This window comes from Dipteris shenzhenensis, chromosome 3 (assembly GCF_047967505.1).
Source record: "Dipteris shenzhenensis isolate YYH24624 ecotype China chromosome 3, Dip_SZ_1.0, whole genome shotgun sequence".
Classification (NCBI taxonomy): Eukaryota; Viridiplantae; Streptophyta; class Polypodiopsida; order Gleicheniales; family Dipteridaceae; genus Dipteris; species Dipteris shenzhenensis.
In genome coordinates, this window is record NC_141598.1 from 39,146,326 (window position 1) to 39,167,309 (window position 20,984).

At 41.9% G+C, this 20,984-nt stretch overlaps 1 protein-coding gene across 1 annotated transcript in view; it reads left to right on the forward strand.

Moving 5' to 3' along the window:
• LOC147903782 (tRNA ligase 1-like) overlaps positions 1–19,740 on the forward strand; it is a 253,182-nt gene extending 233,442 nt beyond the window's left edge. Inside the window, exons 22-28 of the mRNA XM_087401184.1 lie at positions 9,548–9,619; positions 9,815–9,888; positions 10,107–10,187; positions 18,123–18,225; positions 18,443–18,607; positions 18,784–19,044; positions 19,397–19,740. Coding sequence (XP_087257310.1) covers positions 9,548–9,619; positions 9,815–9,888; positions 10,107–10,187; positions 18,123–18,225; positions 18,443–18,607; positions 18,784–19,044; positions 19,397–19,525 — 885 coding nt within the window. The 3' untranslated portion in view covers positions 19,526–19,740. The remainder of the gene's footprint in view (positions 1–9,547; positions 9,620–9,814; positions 9,889–10,106; positions 10,188–18,122; positions 18,226–18,442; positions 18,608–18,783; positions 19,045–19,396) is intronic.
• The last annotated feature ends 1,244 nt before the right edge of the window (positions 19,741–20,984 follow it).

Consider the following 20,984-nt stretch of genomic DNA (forward strand, 5'->3'; position numbering starts at 1 on the left):
AGTGTGAACATGTATAGAGACATGGATCAATCACCAAAAGGAGATGAACCTAAATCAGTAAGAAAAGCTTCATACTTTTTTCTGGGTAGTGCCTTGGTGAAGCGATCAACAACATGGTCGTATGTAGAGCAATAAGTCAATGTGGTCTCCCTTGCATGAAGCCTCTCTCTGACATAATGATCGTGAATCTCAATGTACTTAGTGCAGGCCATAGCACTCTGTCAATGAAAATGATAGTGGGTTGCCGCTGACACTCACAAAGATCTCCAAGTAACCTCCTCAGCCTTAAGCAATCTGTTGTGTGGCAGTGAAGGCTTCCCTATACTCTGCTCATAGATAGAGGTGGCAATAGTGGGTTGTCTCTCACTCGACCAAGATATACATAATTCGCCAAGGAAAAATGATTTCCGCTAGTGAACTGTCGGCTATCATACTCACCTACCCAATCTGATTGAACAAAGTGTATGCCCAAGTAATAGTATAAAAAAACCAGATTTGACAAAGTCAGCTTTGACTGGGATGGCTTCTTGATTATTATCGCAGTGTCATGAATATGTACTTCTCAAAGAAATAAAGAGAAATCTTTTATATTGACTTTGGTCAAAGAACGTTGACTTGGCATACAAGAGACCTGTTGCTCCTCCCCGAGCTCCCTTTACTACGTTTCAGCCTCCCTCAGCCAGCCCCCCTCTCAGCCCCTCTCTCCCTCAACCTCCTCCCCTCAGCCAGCCCCTCTCCTTGCCCCCTCCCCATCCTCCTCTCCCTCTCCTACTCTCCCTCCCTACCTTGCCCCTACCCCTGCGCCCTACCCCCAGCTCCTTCTCTCGCCTCTGAGCCCCTACCCCCGCCCCCATCCTCCGCCTCTCAGGCCCCCACCCCCCTCCCCTCCCCCTCCTACACCCCCCCTATTCCGCCCTCTCTCCCCCTTGGGCCTCCCCCTCCCCCTCACACTCCTCTTCTCTCTCCCTTCGACTCCCCTTACCCTCTCTCAGTCTCTCCTCGTAGTACCTCTTTCTACAGTCCTTTCCTTCACCCCAGGATGAGCTGAGCCCTTGGCTGAGCTTGGGATTAGCTTCAACAAAAGGGCACATCAAATTTTGCACAGGCCATCATGGAACTCCCGAAGACAAGACTTTCGCCTAATACACTGATTAGAAAGCCCTCCTACTTTGACGTTGCAACCTGCATATCGACACCCAGCCCCTATGCATTGCACTACAAGTGGAGGATTGGACCTGATCCACAGGAGCAAATATATTTTCTACGTCAAGAAGTGAGAGAGCTCAGGCTTATGGTTGCAGCTCTTGGAAGAAAGGTGAAGGAGATGGAGAGCGAAGGCAAGCAAGAAATTATTGTAAAGGTTATGGAAAAATGCAACACATATCCAATAGCGCCAACACTTTTCTCCACGGTTGAAGAGATGATCACCACTCAGGTAAGCTCAACCACGAAAGAAATGGCCATTGTGGCCAACAGCAAAATCAATAAAACAGATCTCTATGCAGAAGTAAAAGAGCAGGAAGCCATAGTACATAATAAGAAAATATTGTGCATTGGAGGACTACCAAAGGATAGTCTTGGGTGTTTTGATGATGAGGGGGGACACACAGAAGAAGAGAAATTTACATGCCTCAAGAAGGGGATACCACAAATATAATGGGGTAAAAATGACATCAGTTGTATCTCCCAAAAGGGGACACAAGTGCAAGTTTACTTCAATGTATTTCTGCTCGAAGAATTCCACCCCCCCGCACTTGGAATGGTGCATCTTCTAGCGGAAACACCCCAGAGATCAATACAGGAATTGGGATTACATGGGCTGCAATAACAGCCAGCAAAACACTCTTCCCTGAAGAAGAGGTTGCTGCTTTGCTGTCTACTTCTCAGGCGACTACTTCTTCTCAGGGGCGAGGCCTCGACCCTGAGATAGAAATGCAAGGCTGACCTCATACTTTTTGCTGCTGTACATAGTTGTTACATTACTATAAATATATGTATATATGACTGCTCACATCACCTGTTTTACACTCAATGTCCAGGGCATGTGTGACAGTAGGAAATGGAAATCTGTGTGGCTGTACATCAACAGATTTCAGCCTGACATAGTGGCATTACAAGAGCACAACCAACATATTTATGCAGGCAAGACAGGACACTACTGTGGGTATGACATTTTCTATGGTGGGGAGCACTCTTTCTCAGGGGTTGTCCTTCTGATCAAACATGAGCTTCAACCAGTCATTGCATTAAATGACAACAAAGGCAGATGGCTTGTTCTCCAATGCATTATTAGAGGAGAGGTGTTTGAATTTGCTTCAGTTTATGCACCTCAGTCATCTCGAGACAGAACTGTAATTTGGGATGCTATGCAACAATACCCGTGGAGATATTATGCCTACATATGTGGGGATTTCAATAATGCTCCACAACAGGGAGACAACACTTCCAGCCACGATCATATGTTATCCCCTGAAAGGCATGCATGGTCTCAACTACTTTTGCATTTGGATCTGGTTGACCTTTGGAAGGAATTGCAGCCTTTGTCACCGGGCTACACTTTTCAACATAATGCTCTTTCCGCTTATCAGGCAAGACTGGATCGTTGGTATAGTGTCGCTCCCCAACAAAATGGGGATTTCGCATGCAAAATGTGGATTGACTATGCCTTTGTGCATTCAGACCATGCACCACTATGGCTGCGGTTATCTTTTCATAAGATGCTAGAAGATAGATTGCCACAAAGGCGACATCTAATCATCAACAATAGTTATTTGCAACATGCTGAATTTAGGGCAATGGTTACTGAAGCAGCTCATTGTCTTTCCTCTAGCAGCTATCTTCATGCTGATGATGCCTGGGCATCTTTTATTTCTAAAATGCAAATGGTGATTAGAGCTTATGGCAAGTCTTACACGAAGACTCTGAGGGAAACCATTGCTCAGGCCAAGTCTACTTGTCAAGACCTCACTGAACTCAGTCATCATCATTCGTTGTCCATGCATGAGCAAACCACACTATGTCAGGCCAGACATTGTCTTAAACTAAATGATCACAGGAAACTGGCAAAATGGGAGACTAGAGCAAGACAAAGAGCCTTCACAGATAAAGGTTGCTCTTCCAAAGAATTTTTCAAGAGTTTGCATCAGAGGAGAATCAAAACAGAAATTTGTAGAGTGCTTATGCCCGATGGATCATGGACTACTTCACGGTCACAGCTTGCCTCTGTATGTGTGCATCACTTCTCCCAGCAATTTGGCTCTGCAGCTCCTCCCTCGCAACAGGTTTTGCTTGCACGAAACTTATTGTTGCAAAATGTTTCTCCAATAATTTCCCCTACTCAAGCTTTGGAATTGGAGGAACCCTTTACTGAGAGGGAACTGTCAGATGCGATCAAATCATGTGGCAGATGGAAATCTCCCGGATGGGATGGTTTAACAGTCGAGTTTTTTCTAGCATACTGGCCTATTTTGAAGCATCCATTAATATATATGGTGAATGCTGCATGGTAACATCAGAAAATGCCAGACACATGGAAGAGAGGTCTTGTTAAACTCCTTCCTAAAAAACAAATTTGTGAGTCTTTGGCAGATTGGAGACCTATCACTCTTATGCCCGTAATTTACAAAGTCACTACCAAAATGATTGTTGCTCGGCTAAAGGGGTTTTTACATGATGGGTTGCATCCTGCACAATATGTCTTTGTCCCGCGTAGGCATATCACCGATAACATTGCTAATGCCTACATTGGAATTGAATATGCCAAATACACACAGCAGGATGTTTTGTTATTGCAAGTTGATATTGCCAAAGCTTTTGATACAATTCAGTGGGATTTCATTTCATCGACTATGCAGGCTTTGGGTTTTGGCACAAAAATGCAGCAACTCATCAATTGGCTATATCAAGATAGTGAAGCTGCTTGCATACTTTCAGGAGATATTTCTCCATCCTGGACTCTTGCTTGCTCTGTCAGACAAGGATGTCCACTGAGTGCTTTACTTTTTGCCATAGCCACTCATCCACTGCTTCAATATCTGGATCACCTCTTGGACACTGACCAGCTGCACGGTTTGGAGATTCTTGGCAGTCGCAGCATGATTGCTCAAGCATATGCTGATGATTCTTTCTTTACTCTAAAAAATACTCGGGCTGATCTGTCCATGATTATGCATGCTCTTTCTACATATGGATTGGCTGCTGGCCTTCAGGTAAATTTTCAAAAATCAAAATTGTTGCCTTGACATGCACAGGACTGGCACAATCTTTTGTGGCCTGGGGAAATTGTCCCTGCTTCTCAATTCATTCGACATCTTGGTTATCCTCTAGGCTGGGGACTCACCCGTTCACAACAAACTGATTGGGTGCTAGTAAAGTTAAGGGCAAAACTTGAATATTGGAAGCTTGCAACTTGGCCATTACATGTTCGTCTGCGAATTACACAATCCATTTTGATAGCATACATACAATTTTATCTGCCTCTCACTATGTTCACTAAGGCAGATTTGGTTTCATTTATGTCAGCTATCATGGAAATTTTCTGGCGTTCAAAACATGGCAAGAAAAGTCTCAGATTACTCTCCATGCATCGTCTCTGTTCTCCAAAGATGCACGGGGGTCTGAACATTCTCAATATTCAAATGCATTTGCTTGCTCACAGGGGAAAAATGATGATGCAGTTTCTACAAGGAGATCAGCCTTGGGCTTTTATGATCCGCTCTCTCTTATTACATCTTCATACATCTGCTTTTGGGAATTGGCAGCCTACTCAGTGGGAATTTTTATTTGGCTCTATCCAAGGCAAGATCAGAGGATGCCCTTTTGTCTCTTCTCTGCTTCTTGATTGGAAACATATTCTATCCCACTTGGAATGGAAAGGCAGGGACTCTCTCTCGGGCAACTCTTTGAGGGTAGAGAATCTCTTTTGGTCTAAAGTATTCCATCCACCTTTGGCCATACAAGAACCCCGACGTTTTTATTTTCTCTCCTTCAAAGGCATTTCATCTATGGCGGATGTACTTCAGGATGATGGCACAATTCTATCTTTTTCTTTGGCTGCTCGCAAATATGGCTTGGGAGCTCATTATCGTCCTTTATGGCATAAAATTTCAGCAATGCTCCAACCGTACTTGCCGGTACCTCATTTAGAAATTCAGCATCGGCTTGAGGATTGGATTTTACGCTCTTCTTCCTCATATGTCCGTCCTTTGAAGCTTTCACATATTACAGTGTCATCACTATATAAAGTGTTATTACCTCCACCTTGGATTTCCAACAGAGCAAATACTGTTTGGCATATAGATCATCCAATGAAGTGGTGGAGAAAAAGGCTGCGTCTCCTTTGGCATTACAAAGTCCCTCTTCGACAATAGCTTTTCCTATGGCGAGTTCTCCTTGGCATTTTTCCATGTGGACAGTTACTCGCACACAGACATATTGCTTCAGCTGTTTGTCACAGATGCTCGCACTCTACTGAACCAGTGCTCCATATCTTTTGGTCCTGTCCAAACACTTCTGATCTCATTGCTCTCATCAGACAGAGGCTTCGACAGCGATTTCCTACTGTTACTTTTGGCAGATTTTTCTGGTTGTTTGGATTTCATCCCCAGAGACAGGGTTTAGATTTATTTTTTGTATGGGTGCGATATTGGACCCTATGGACTTTATGGATGGATAGAAATCATAGAGTCTTTGGTGATCCACTATTTTCATCCTTTCTTTTTTTCAAACGATCTCTGCAACAATCATTCTACGATTGTTTTCAGACTCGTTTGATTGATCAGGATGTGTATACAGCTTATACTGAGATCTTTTGTTGAGTAGTAGCTACTTCGTTTTTGAAGCAGCTATGAATGTAATTATTCCATAGAAATAAAAGATTTCTTCTCACAAAAAAAAAGCAAGTTTACTTCAATGAGAGGGCAAGACGAGTTAAGATTCTCTGGTAGACAAACAAGCTGAAAGGTACATGGGTATGGATATCTGAAGAGCTCACCCTGACTCAGCTCAAACAAAGGAATGCTGAACTTACTGAAGAGAAGGATGCACGCAAAGCAGGAAAATGGGCAGTCTAACGTGATGGAATGGCTCTAATTAGAGACTTCAAATCTAAACGTAAAGACCCTCAGTCTTAAACTGATGTAATGCATGCCACTTTTGATATAAGACTAGAACTTAGATGTGTACTAAATAATCTCGAGCTGAGATGCCATGAGCTCTCCTCGAGTCTCTGATTTTCAAAGATGTAGTAGCTACACTTTTTTTGGTGTGTACTTTGTCTCATAGTTCCGTGAGGGCTTAGAAAGACGCTAATATTATTTCTTCTTCTTCTTCTTCTCCCCCTTTCCCTCACACTCCTCTTCCCTTCCCTCACCCTCCTCTCTCTTCCTGGGCTCTCTCCCCTCCCTCATGCCGCAGCTTAGGTTGTTGGGCGGATCCTCATTGTGATTGAATCGGCCTTTTTTGCCTAGATTGACGAATGGGTTTCCATTTATACAGCTTGAAAGTCCCAACCTTCCAGGTTACAAGCCATGGACTGGATGCTCACAGCTATACCGGGAGACCTCGCCTCCCATCTCACCGATTTGCGCTTATTGGGACGAGGTTTGTTCCAGGTGGTTTTTAATACACTTGGGTCTCTGGCTACAATGCTTCAGACAACGCTAGGCTCTAGGAGGATCTTTCTCTTGCCCTTCACTTGGGCTTCTATCTAGTTGTAGGGGACACTCAGATTACCTCTCTTTTCATCAGATTCCCTAGTCTCCCACAAGTGTACCTTCAACTTCTTCCTACCATTCGAACCACTTTTGGTTTGGTCGCAACCCCCCCCCCTCTCCCCGGCATGCCTTCTTCAGCACCACAGGCAGTCATATCGCACCGCCTAGGCCCTGTATGTGTCAAATAACAATTTTCATTGGTGAGAGGAAGTGAGATGGAACACCTTACTTGACCTAGTGGCTGATACAAATCTCTCCTGGGTAGAATTCCTCCTACCAAGGGAAGGAAAGTCCACGGGAGAAAGAACCCCTACACCTGTGGAAGGGGGTGCTCTGCCAATATACATTCCCAGAACAGCATTCCCAAAGGTGGAGGGCACAAAATCTTCCTCTCCAATATCTGCCATATCTACCAGGATAGAGAATGAGTTTCTATGAATCAAGTCTAGCAGTGGAGTACAAAGAATTCCTGCACTCGAGGGGGGGTGAAGGAGAGGAAACCCTCTTGCCTCTGTGGACTAAGGAGCAAAAGAGGCAAGGGGCTACACTAGAAAAGGGCTAGGGGTTTGAGAATCAAACTGAGCATCATCACTGGTCCTGTCCAAAAGTGAAATTGGAGGGGGATCAAGTCACTTGAAGGCCCCTCCTGAACTGCATGTAATAGGACGGGGGCAGGGGCATCTGCATCTACTATCAAGACAAGAATATCATCCACTCAAAGATGTGGAGGATCAGGAGCACGGGTAGTGTCCTCCTATACTGACAGTGGAGGATCAGTACCCAGCGAGAAGCAAGAGGTGTGGACCGTGCTGAAGGTCCTGGACGTGCTACTAGTGCTGAATGTGTCCCTGGTACTAGCCTGGTAGTGCGTGTCGAATGTGCAGGGTGAGAAGACGGTGCCGAAGGAGCAGTGTGAGGAGGAGCCGCCCCCGAAGACCACTTGGGTCTTTTCTTCTTCCTTGGGCAATCTCTAGCAAAGTGCCCAAGGGCTCTGTAAATTCTGCACTGTCGATAACCTCCACTTTTTACAAAAAAAGGAGCCATCCGGATGCTGAAGCATCCATGATGTTAGGGTCTGTAACCAGGACCCTAAGTCTCGGCTCTCTCTCTCTCTCTCTCTCTCTCTCTCTCTCTCTCTCTCTCTTCCTTCTATAACAGAAGATAATCCACTGACCATAATCTTTTATTTTTTATTTTTTTTCAAATTACCAAAACATTTAGAAAAATAATTTCATGGAAATTTTTCTCCATGAGGATTTTGGAGATTGGCACCAGTGCCATGCTCCAAAAACCCATATGGGGATTGTCACCATTGCCAATCTTCCAATACTCGAGCTTCTTTTTCAATTTTTCAAGAACTCAGTCTGTTTGTTGACGACGGGTCATCATCCAACCCAAAGGATAGCCCAAGTGACGAACTAACTGAGTAGGTGGGACAATCTCCCCCGGCCATAAAAGACTATGCTAGTCTTTAGCATGCAATGGTAAGAGCTTTGATTTCTGAAAATTGACATGAAGACCAGCAGCCATGCCATATATAGAGAGAGCATGCATAAGTGAAGAAAGGTGTGTCTCAGTATTCAAAAGAATCATCAGCATAAGCTTGAGCAATCATTAGGGGACTCCCTTGTATTTCCAAACCATGGAGCATATCAGTAGCCACCAAGTGATTCAGGTATTGAAGCATCGGGTGTGGGGCAATAGCATACAAAAGTGCACTGAGTCGACAGCCTTGGCGAACAGAACTACCAAGAGTCCAAGTCTCAAAGATATCCCCCGACAAGATACAAGAGCTTGACTGTTACTGTAAAGCGAATATATGACATGCTGCATTTTGTGCCCAAAACCCAATGCTCTCATGATCTGCGAGATAAAATCCCATTGGATAGTGCCAAATGCTTTAGCAATGTCAACATGTAGCAATAAGACATTCTGCTCAGTGTATTATGCATATTCTATGCCAACATATGCATTGGCAATGTTATCTGTAATATGCCGACGAGGAATGAAACCATACTGTGCCGGATGAAGGCCATCTTGTAAAAATCATTTGGTACGATCGACAACCATCTTAGCAATGATCTTATAAATAACAGGCATGAGAGTGATAGGCCTCCAATCAGTCAAAGATTCACATAGTTGCTTCTTGGGAAGAAACTTAACCAGTCCTTTTTTACATGAGGCTGGCATGCATTGATTGTGCCAGGCAAAATTAATCATACACAGCAAAGTAGACTTAAGAAAATCCCAATACTTGAGAAAGAACTCCACAATGAGACCATCCCAGCCAGGAGATTTCCATCTACCACATGATTTTACTGCATCAGACAATTCAGTTTCAGTGAAAGGAACTTCCAACTCCAAGGCTTGCACAGGAGAGATAGTTGAATTTACATGATGCAATAAAAGGTCTCTTGCTGAAAGAACCTCATGAGTAGAAAAATCTGCATGCCCAAAATGTTGAGAAAAATGATCAACACAAGCTTCAACAAGCTGTGCTCGAGAAGAAGTCCAAACACACACACACAACGTGAAATACTGCACACAATGTGAAATACTGACCGAACAATGAAGCATACTACAAGAGAAGAAGAATCATGGGAGAAGGACTTGACGAGAGAGAGAGAGAGAGAGAGATGAGATGATATGAATGTATTAAAGTCCGCTTGAGACCATTTAGGATCTCTGGGACCGGTGATCACTATCAACTAATAGTGATCCTTACATCAAGTGATAGAAAATATTACAGACTTCTAGTGAATACGTGTTGGATTAGCTTGTTGAGAGAGAGAGAGAGAGTTGTATGTATGTTGATGTCGGAATGGATTGTCTAGGGGAATTTGGACAGGAACTCTCCAAATGCAGGCTATGTGCTGTTAATGTTCTACAACCTATACGAGGGCAAGGTGAGACATTTCAGATGTCTTAATAGATCGTTTCATTGTTTACTGCTATTTGTCAGCATTGAAAAGTGTTAGCTTGGGAGATGCTTTTCTTAGAAGCACAAGAACTGCAGTTCCACACACATCCAATCATTGCCTCGATACAAAAATTTGCCATGAGATTCTCTAGACATCTTCTCATTTTATTCTTGCATGAAGGACCGGAGGGAGTTTGAGGAGAGTTTGAAGCGGCGCTTTGGCTACCTTGTAAAACAGCCAGTTCTCAGATCACAGTACGCATTTTCTTTTTCCTCAACTCGGTCCATCTTATGACACGCTTTGGTCTGCCTATCAAGAGCTGCATTTTGCTACTTGGGTGTTGTCTTTGATTCTTGGATCAAGTATTTCTCGAAACATGTCCCCTACCAAGAGTTCAATGCAACGTTTTTTCTGGATGATCTCATCAGATGTTCTCTGTGATATGATGTTTTCCTCGTGAAATTTGTAACAGGGCTTCCCTTCCACCTCCCGTCAATGGAGTACTTAAACAGGGTCTAGATCTCTTCAGGCGACATGTGATGAAACATGGAAGGTAGGAATTGATTTCATTGCCAGCTGCAGGTCTTCCCTTTTCCTATTTTCATCCTTTTTCCGCATTTATCTCGTAAAAAGACTAATAGAAATGAATAAGATAGAGGTGCAGAATGCTGTTGGTTCTCATATACAATTTGTGAATGCGAACAAGAATGATTTACAATGCGTCACATTCCTAATCTATCATGGGTTATTTCATGGTTGTATAGTGGAAAGTGCCCAGAGCCAAGTGTTAAACAGTTGGCACAGTTTCTCTAAATGTAAAAAGTAGCCCATGAATCAAACCTTAGGGGACATTACACTCTGCAGCACATCAAGGAGATTCTCCATCATTGGGCTGACAAGCCAAGACATCTACTAGAAAGATACCTGTGGTATCAAATATTCATGTATACTATTATGAGTCATGCCAGCAGGCTTGATGTATGCATGTGTGTCAGAGCATGGAATAGAGAGATCAGTACTTGCACATGACAAGAATTGTGGGTTGTGTGTGGACTCACCATACATCACTGAGTATTGAGATGATATTGCTAAGCTAATTGGGTGGATTCAACAAGAGGGTGATTACTATGTGGTATCAATCTTAGGCATTTAGTCTCCAAAGTATTTCTCACTTTACTATGGTTTATCTTCATTGATAGATGAAACATGCAGATAAAGGAAAGGAGAGCATATCTAACTGCTCATTGTTCTTCATTATCAAACGAGTAATCAAACAGGCCAATCAAGGAAAAATCTTTTGGAAAGAGAGCTGACTTTGATACCTGTTAGAGTTGCATTACAGCGGAAGCATGTTTCCAAATATTTTCAACTTAATTAACAATTAGAGATTGAAATAGCAATTCAACTGAGCGAAATAAATTGCCATTCAACTAAGCAGAATAAGCAAAATAAACACAAACTTTGCACAAGGAGATTGTTGTAAAAGTGAGTCATGAACTCTGGACTTAGTTCAATAATTCACACTTGGGGTGATTGGTGGTAAGGATATTAAAAGGTTCAATAGATTAGTAGCTAGATAGACAACCCATGGCATTATGTCATTAAGTGGCTAGAGACATCTAAGATGCCACAAGAGCTGGCATACCCCCACATGCATCCACCATGGTGATGGGATATCTCAAGGTGTATGCCTCTAGCACACCTTGGTTTCTATGTGTGAGTGCTAGAGGCACAGTTAGGTGCCCACAAGCACAGTTAGGTGGTGGAAAGCCACATAGGATGATTGAGAGAATCTAGGAGCAAATTGAGGAGATGATTGTGGAGCTCTGAAGTCATCAGTGATGTCAGTGAGCATGTATGAGGTGCCTACTTAAGGACCTCACTCTTCTTCATTCCATAATGCAATTATTCTGAGTTTGTGTCCACTCTACTCTTTCCTTTCAGTTTACCAACATGGTATCAGAGCCCTTTGATCCCCCTTGAGCCCATTTCTGCCACATCATCATCTTCTTCTTCACCTTCTTCTTCATCATCTCTTCCTCTTCTTCCCAAAGTTTGCTTAAGCTTGTTCTCCTCCGGTTCTCAACCATTTCCCACGCCCTTCCTGCTGGAGATCCACCTCGAAGGGGCGAACCCTTGGCTGAAAGGAATCAAAGAAAGACGCCCTCGTTTCGTCGCCATTTTGCGCAGATCGTCGATTCTGTCTTCTGTGATTTCTGTGAGACCGCTTCATCTTTCTCTAATTCCTTTCAGGGGTAGATTCTCCATGCCTTGGGCTATCCTGTGCTGAAATCTGAGCAGCAATGGCTGCATATTCAAGGAGAAATCTGTGAAAAACGAGTCGACTTTGAAGGGGCAAGCTATGGCGCCCTGACGCGTTTTTGCGCCTTCTCTTCCCAGAGGACCTTCTGTGGTATATCAGCTCTCTTTTGCCTTAAAAACCCCCTTTTCCTTTGCTCTAAAGCGTAAGCTACAAGTCCTCCAAGTTCAGCCTTTTGGTTTTGACAGTTTTGACAAGTTTTTGAAGATGATGCTACATAAGATGCTATTCTAGCATTTCTGGTTTTTTGAAACTTTCAATAACATCAGTACAAGTGTGGCTTCAGTTTTGCTTTGAGTTGCTATACCTGGTTTTGATTGGAAAGTATTCATTTTAGCCAACTCTATGAAGCATGTAAGAAAAAGCATCATTGATTGAATATTGGTCACTAGTCTTTGCCACATCAAGTGCTTATATTTTGGAAGCCTTTCAGTTGTTTTTTGCCTTGTAAGAGAGAAAGACAGTGCCCAATATCTGGGTTAGACCCTCTCATGGCTACCCTATTGAATCTAGAGAAGTTCAATGGAAAGGGCTTCCACACATGGTAGATGAAGGTGAAATTTGCATTGATGAGGGAAAACCTCTGGGGACTTGTCAAACGGACTTCAACCGCTTCTTCTGCAGCCTCCAATGCTGGAGAATCCTCAACTCCGACACGCCCGGCAAGGGATCCTGCTAGCGAGGAGAAAGCATATGGTATCATTGCTCTTGCTTTAGGAGATGATTATATTCATCACATCTCTGACTTAGAGTCTCCTTCAGAAGCTTGGCAGAAGCTTGACATGATTTTTGGTGCTAGCTCTCACATCTCTAAATTATCACTTAAAATCTCTTTCTTTGAATTGAAGATGGTTAGTGGCACTACTTTGGCAGCTCATGTCAACTACATGCGGAGTCTTATGACTCAACTAGCTTCTATCAACTCTCCTATTACTCCAGATGATGCTATGGCAGTGTTACTTAAGAGTATGCCTGAAGATTATGATCACATAGTTACCACTTTGAAAAATCTTCCTAATCCTAATCTTGAAGGTATTATCTCTGCTCTCCAAGAAGAAGAAAGGCATATGGAGCTCAGGAAAGGCAATGACACTATTTATGCTGTAAAAATCCAGAAGGGCAAGTTTACACCTTGCAATCACTGTGGAAAGACAAATCACCTTTCAAAGGACTGCTTCAAAATCAATCCATGCAAACACTGTGGCAAAAACAACCATCATGAGAAGTTTTGTAGAGCCAAAGCAAAGACACAAAATGCAAATCTACTTTCAGTTGATGAGCCTCCACAAGATAAGGCATCCTTCGAAGATTATGCATTTTAAATCATCTCTATGTATGCTCCAGATCTCTCTTTTTATGTCAAGGTACTCAGCCTGGATAGTCCTCCAAAATTAATGAAATAAACTACTGTGTTTTGTGTGTTTTGTAAACACCTCTGGTCACCTTATAATGTAGGCCATGTGTATGTTTTGCTCCATGGTACCTCCTGCAGACATTGTGTGCATGTACATGCAAGGGAGATAACCATTGGAAGGTCTTTTTGTATCCCTTTTTGTTTACCTTACACCCATGGGAACCCTTGCTAGCATGAGAACCTAGCCATAGATTTATCCTTGATCACCATGAGATGGCAGGAGAAACTATGAGACTAGATGTATCCTTGACATAGCCTGAGGCATTCCCTTGAGGGGGGGTTTGATGGGATATCTCAAGGTGTATGCCTCTGGCACACCTTGGTTTCTATGTGTGAGTGCTAGAGGCACAGTTAGGTGCCCACAAGCACAGTTAGGTGGTGGAAAGCCACATAGGATGATTGAGAGAATCTAGGAGCAGATTGAGGAGATGATTGTGGAGCTCTGAAGTCATCAGTGATGTCAGTGAGCATGTATGAGGTACCTACTTAAGGACCTCACTCTTCTTCATTCCATAATGCAAGTATTCTGAGTTTGTGTCCACTCTACTCTTTCCTTTCAGTTTACCAACACATGGATGGAGGATATGGGTGTCACATGCCACTATATCATGGACCTAACTTACCTGGCTTTGCTACGTGTTATATGGGCATGGACCTCACCACATTAAGCACTCTAGGACAGCCAATCAGATGCTAGTGTTGCACGTATGCATGTCTATTATCGCAATCTGATTGGATACTTATGCATGTCTGTGTCATTGTACATGTCAGGCTTGAACCTGACCCTTCTGAGAGGTCAAAGGGTGGAATCTCCCTCACACCTCCTCGCTTCAGCTAGGAGTGTTATGTATTGGATTCATTGTGTTTGTGGCCTTTGGTTGCTGCATTATTTGGCTAGAGATAGGCATTCTCTATTTGCAGCCATTCGTCTTGTGTGTGCATATTGTGATTCTATTTGTGCAATTGTAAAGGTTATTACAATGTAGCAAGCCTCGTTTTTTTTTTCATGGTATAAGAGCACTAAATTAGATTGGATAGACTTGTGAAGACCCATCTTGGACAGTCTTCTAGCTCAAAAACATACAGGTTTCAGAGCTTGGATAGTAGAGCTCTAGAGGCTCCGTTGTAAGCCTCAATATAGAGTTTGTGAGCCATATCTCAAACTTGGAGAAGAGTCTCTAATCATCTAAAAAACCTAGATCTTGACCCAGATGAAGTACTTGCAAAAAGGCTATAGCTTTGAGGGCTAGTGACAGCAAGCTAATGCATTATAGAAGCCCTAAGTAGATAATCAATTGGGCACACAAGCCCATAGTTTGGCATGCATACAATTCATCAAGAGTGGAATTTGCAAGCCCATTGGGATGAGCCTACAATGGTGATGTACTTTTACCAAACAAGTTGACAACAGCAAATGGCAAGATTACTCCATAGTAGCTCGCACTTTCACTTTGCATCTCAGTTTGGTACTCCGGTTTGATGAAACATGATGTGTACAATATATCCCATTCGTAAGCATATTCCTTCATAACTTGTAGCCTTCGCCTCTTGCAGAGGAGAAAACTTTGATCCCAATGGCATGTCCAACCTCTACTCCTATTTGTGTTTCCCTAAAGCTCTTTGTAGCTTTTGCAAAGGGGCAGAAAGTCCTAGGAGAAGGAAGATATAGATGCAAACTGTGAGGTCATTGGAGACCCTATCGATCATGACAAGGTCAAAGCTCCAATACAAGATCCGAGTGATGATGATGTATGGGAGCCAATTGGGTTTTGAGCTTGTTTCTCAGTCTTAAATTGAGCTTGTTCCTTTTGTACCCATTGTTGAAGTGCCTAAAAACGAGCCTTCTCAACTTCTGCATTTGGGTATGGAGCTTCTTTTATTTGAGGCTCGGGAGCTGATGTGGATGAGCTTGGCTGCTCATTGCTTGGCGGAGGTGAAGGCACTTGTGCTTTCTTTCTAAGAAGTCGCTTTGGTTGGATTGGAACGTTAGGGGCCTTGGTGGCCTCTTTCTGCTGGCGTGTAATTACATTCACAGATTGTGATATTATGCTTGCCGGCCCCAGGCTTTGATGGTCCACCCCAATGATGCCGATTGGGACGTCAGGCTTAACCTCTGTTTGTTGTGGGATCTTATTTTTCATGGGACAATCCTCTCTCTCTATATCTATCTATCTATCTATCTATCTATCTGTGTGTATGTGTGTGTCTATGTGTGTGTTTATGGCCTTTGAAGCTGTCTCATATCACTATCTCTTCTCTATATAAATTCTCATATCACAGTCTCTTCTCTATATAAAGTCTCATATCACAGTCTCTTCTCTATATAAAGTTTTGTTGTCACCACCTTGGGTGTTAGACAGAGCTAATCAGATTTGGGCATTGCATCGTCCACTCAAATGGTGAAGAAAGCAATTTAAGAAGATTCGGCACTCTAAGCTTCCTTTACGCCAATAGGTATTTTTATGGCGTATTCTGCTAGGAGTTGTACCGTCAGGACAACTTTTATCTTGCAGACTTATTGCTCCTGCTTTCTGTCGTTGGTGTTTAGTTCCCTGGGAATCTATACCTATCTTTTGGAATTGCTCGGAGACACACATTGAGATTGAGATTCTCTCAGGCTGTTTTTGGAAAGCAATTTTAATTGTTTGGGATCTATTCCAAACGGCCAAAATTACTTTGTTCTTTACCTAGGTTTGCTACTAGGCACTCTGGACTCTCTGGAAAGCTAGAAATCGCAAATTCTTTGGTAATCCAGTATTTTATACTTTTGTCTTTTTCCATCGCTCTTTGCAACAATTGCTCTTCGATTGTTTGCAAACTCACTACATAGATCAGGATGTATATTTGTCCTACATGGACATCTTTGCTTGATGTACTACTTCCGCTTACCAGTTTTTCCCTAGCTAGCTATATTGTAATATAAAGCAATCAAAGATCTCACCCCAAAAAAAAGTGTGTTTTTATAGCGTGTTCTACTGGGGGTTGTTATTGTCGGGATAGCTTTTATCTTGCAGACGTATTGCTCCTACTATCTGTCATCGGTGTTTAGCTCCCCAGGAGTCTGTATCTCATAGCTTTTGGAATTGCTCTGTCACAAAGAATTTCTTGGATATCCTTCACGACAGATTGAGATTGAGATTCTCTGAGACTGTTTTTGGCAAGCATTTCTAGTTGTTTCAGATATATCCAAAACATCCAGATTTTGATTTGTTCTTGACCTAGGCTCGCTACTGGGCACTCGGGACTCTCTGGAAAGCTAGGAATCACATAGTCTTTGGTGATCCAGTCTTTTCTACTTTGGTCTTTTTCCGTCGTTACCTTGCAGCAATCCCTCTTCGATTGTTTGCAAACTCATTGCATAGATCAGGATGTATATTTGTCCTACATGGACATTTTTGCTTGATGTATTATCTCTGCTTACCAGTTTTTTCTGGCTAGCTATCTTGTAACATAAAGCACTCAAAGATTTCACTTTTTAAAAAAAAGTGTGTTCATAGGGTTTTTGGTAATCCTCAGCTATCCTTTTTTCTTTTTTTTCCGCAAATCTTTGCAGCAATCTCTCTTTGATTGTCTGCAAACTCACTACATAGATTCTAATGTATATCTTTCTTACACTGAGATTTTATGTTGATGTATTGTCCAGCTTTTCCTTTCTGAAAAGCGCTTTTGTAATATAAAGCAACGAAATTTTCACTTTAAAAAAAAGTGTGTGTTTATAGTGAGATCTTCTCGTGATGTATTTTTCCACATCCTGTTTTGGGATAGTGATTGTATAATATAAAGCAACAAAATTTTCACCCAAAAAAAAAAAGTGTGTGTGTGTGTGTGAAAGACCCGTGATTTCTTGCGTCTCCTTGGGCAACGTTTGAGAACTCGATTTCCTAATGCTACCTTTGGAAAGTTTTTTAGGCTTCTTGGGATTCACCCACCCAAACAGGATTTTGATCTATTTTTCACTTCTTCAGGTGCTCCTTGTAGCAATCTCTCTTTGATTGTCTGCAAACTCATTACATAGACTATGATGCATACTTGTCATATAGTGAGATCTTCTGCTGATGTACTTTGGCACATCCTGTTTTGGGATAGTTACTCTATTATATAAAATCTCAAAAAATTTCACCAAAAGAAAAAAAAAAAGTGTGTTTGTGAAAGGTCTCAAGGGTTCTCATCCTAATCCTCATCATTTCTAGCATTTTCTTGAGTTCTTTTCCATTTACATATCATAGAGGTGTGATAGACACCTCTAACTCCCCCACATGGTGTTTCAATTTTGGTCTCATATGCCTTTTTGGCCTTCTGCGAAGGTTAGTACATCTCTCCTTTCTTTCTCAGGATGAGGTTTCTTTTATGCTCCTATTTTCCTTTCTTTTCATCACAGCTTGTTGTGACCTTGGTGCCCTAGGCTTTTCAGCTTAAGTTTCCTTCTGAAACTATGGCTGTCTCTTATATGGGCTACAGATTCCAGAGACCATGTTGATCTCAACAATCAATAAAGTTATTGTCGTCCCAGGTGTTGAACACTTGGTTGAAAGACAGAATTATTACAAGGATTGATCCTATGGGTGCTCTGTCTATGGTTTTGTTCAAGTTTGACGATGCTTGCAGATTTGTTGTTGTGCCAAAGCATACAAGTGCAGTTCCTTGCTTCCACGATGTCTTGATGTCTTTGCTTTTTGTGTGTTTAACATCTTGTGCTCTTTTGATAAATTTTATGCCATGTATGCGTTAATAGTATGCATTGCATGCTTTGATAGAATGGAAAGCACTAAAGGAGCTTTTCGAGAGGAATGGTCGCGCTGGGAGAAAAGACTGCGAGAAGTCTTGTTTGGTAATGCAGAACATCTCAATGCAATTCAGGTAAGATTTACCTCAGCTTTGCAGAAGCCTGGATATGTTCTAACATCCACTTGTCAATTCATATTGACACATGCAAGTACAAAAGTGTGTCTATGCTTCATGCCTTATTTTATGTACACATCTTTTATGAGCATGTACTTAATGAAAGTTCACCAGTGCCAGCATCAAGCTAATGTGTCTGGAGCATATTGGACCTTGATTGTTTGGGTGCTTTCAGGTCCCTTTTGAGGAGGCTGTCCAAAATGTCCGAAACCAGCTGCAGAAAATTGCAGGAGGAGATACATTGATGCACACATCTGTGGAAGGGGATCGCACATTTAATACCATAACTTACGCTGCAGTTTCGTTGCCAGCAAAAGAAATTGTGAATGTTATTCAGAAGGTAAACAAAGAATGTCTTTTCTTGAGTCCGTTCCTAGATTTTATTGCTTAGTTAATACAACTCAGTGGATGTTACTGCTGAGCTTTTTGTGACGAGGATATGTATTGTCTCATTGGCAGTCACGATTTCTTCAGTTTAAACTGGTGTAAACCTGTTTGTTTTGTGAATATGACCAGATATCACTCAAGAATAAAGATGTGGAGATGTTTTTCTCTGGGAAAGATATTGAAACCAATCTCAAAGCTGCTCATGTTACGCTTGCCCATAAGAGGTCCCATGGAGTTCCGGCAGTGGCAGCATATGGAGAGCTACGTGGTTTATCAGTTCCTATAGAGCTTACAGCCTTTCTTTTCTCAAAGAAGATGTGTGCACTCGAAGCACGTATTCCAGCAAACAAGCAGGAAGTTTCTTCACGGAATGAATGGCCTCATATTACGGTACGATGAATTTCTGTTCGCTCTGCTTTTAGTGATTGACAATTTATACCTTTATCTAGTTATCAATATTTGAAGTTTGTTTGGAATGAATTTCCCCTCAAGTATGTCATAGTGGATAATGTAGTATTTCACAATATGATTCCCTGACCGTACTAATTTTAGGATTTCCATAGTCCTTGTACCTCATTTGATCTATTCAAATCATCATTTTTTGTCCTTCACTTTAAAATAATGTAGAAAGTTGTTTCTGTGATGTAGTAAACTGTTGTACAGGTTTGGGGTGTGTGTTCACACCATTATAATTTCATAGGGTCACACTGGCAACTGCTAATTGTAAATGTGTTTGGCTCAGGTCTGGACAGCAGAAGGGACACGTCCTAAGGAGGCTAATTCTCTTCCCGAGCTCGTATCTCAGGGCCAGGCATCCCGTGTAGAGTTTCCCACGCCATTTGTAATACCTGGGGTTGTAGATCTTTTATAATGCCAGAATCACGTATTTAGAGCAAATGAGCCGATAAAATTTTGGCAGAAAATTTTGTAGGCATGTATATAGGCTTTTTCATTTTATAGAGGTCATACTGGACTTTGCATATTCAGCAAAGTTCAACATTTTTTCAATACCCATGCAATAAGAAAGCACCAGAGTATTATGTTTCCACACTCAGGGTATTTTGTTTCTCATGCTATGCATGATTTCTGCCATGAGTCATACTTTTAATAGAAGTCTTTTCATTGAAAAAAAAAATGGAGTATTCCTTTTGTGATCCATTCAAGAAGTTTGTGTGTGTGTGAGGCCAACATAGGCTGGAGTTGATAATAACATCTCTAACAGGTGGCTTCTTGTTTCTTTTGCTTGTTCTCTCTTTCGTGTGGGGAATGGTTCTGGTTATTTGTCTCATCAATAGATAGCATTGATGTCTAAATCTATTCCTTTAAAAGTCAAAAGGGTCATGGATACTTGTACGATGCCTTGGTTCATCTCCAGCTGGGCACACCATAAACTTAATAATATACCAGCATGATGGTTTTTGTGCCATATACCAAAATAGGAATAAGTGGTCACTAGTCATCACGTCCCAACTAGCAACCATCGCTAAGTTTGGGTTCATGTTGCTGTCTTTCTCACGATATCAAAAAAATGTGATCAATAAGTCCCATTGGCTTCAGGGTAACAGAGACCACTTTATCGATGGTTCATCGACAGCCTCTTTAGCAACTCGTGTACCACATTATTCACAATCGATCTATGATGATCTCTAAGGGATACCCAAATCAAGCATAGATGTAGTGAATGATGGGGTTTGTTATAGGACCTCATCATTTGTTACTATGGCATTTCCTATGCACTTGGTGAAGTGTATTTAAGAAGACTTGAAGTTTGCAAGGTCGTGTGATGGACAAGGGGTGCTTTAATTTTGAGAGAAAAGATGGGGTGGAATTGATTTGGTTAGAGCTTTTCTCATCCAAGTATGTGCATACATTGTAGGTGTGGCAATAGGTGGTTGTGTTTTTCTACTAAGTATGCCAATAGTAATCAATGTCCATGATTTTCTTCAAGATGTAGATTCTAAGAAATGTATTTCATGAACTGCATCGTGACATTGAGTTAGGACTTTCATTCCTTCTATGGAGTGATGGCCCTTCAAAGTACATATACACCGTCCCCAATTAAGGTTTTATTATGTGAAAACTAGTATAATAACAAAAACTTGACTCACAATGATTTCATTGCCTTGCAAATATGTTGTTAAACCTATGCTTGGAATTTCGTTTAGACCTAAGAAAAAACCTTACCATGTAGAAGATAGGATAGCCTTATGTTGTTACCATAAGAAATAAGGGGTTTTTAGTCCCAAGCCTATGATATTATCAAAGAATACGACTCAATATCTTGAAAACCTTGTTACAAAGCTGCTCATACAAATCATTGTCCCTAGGTT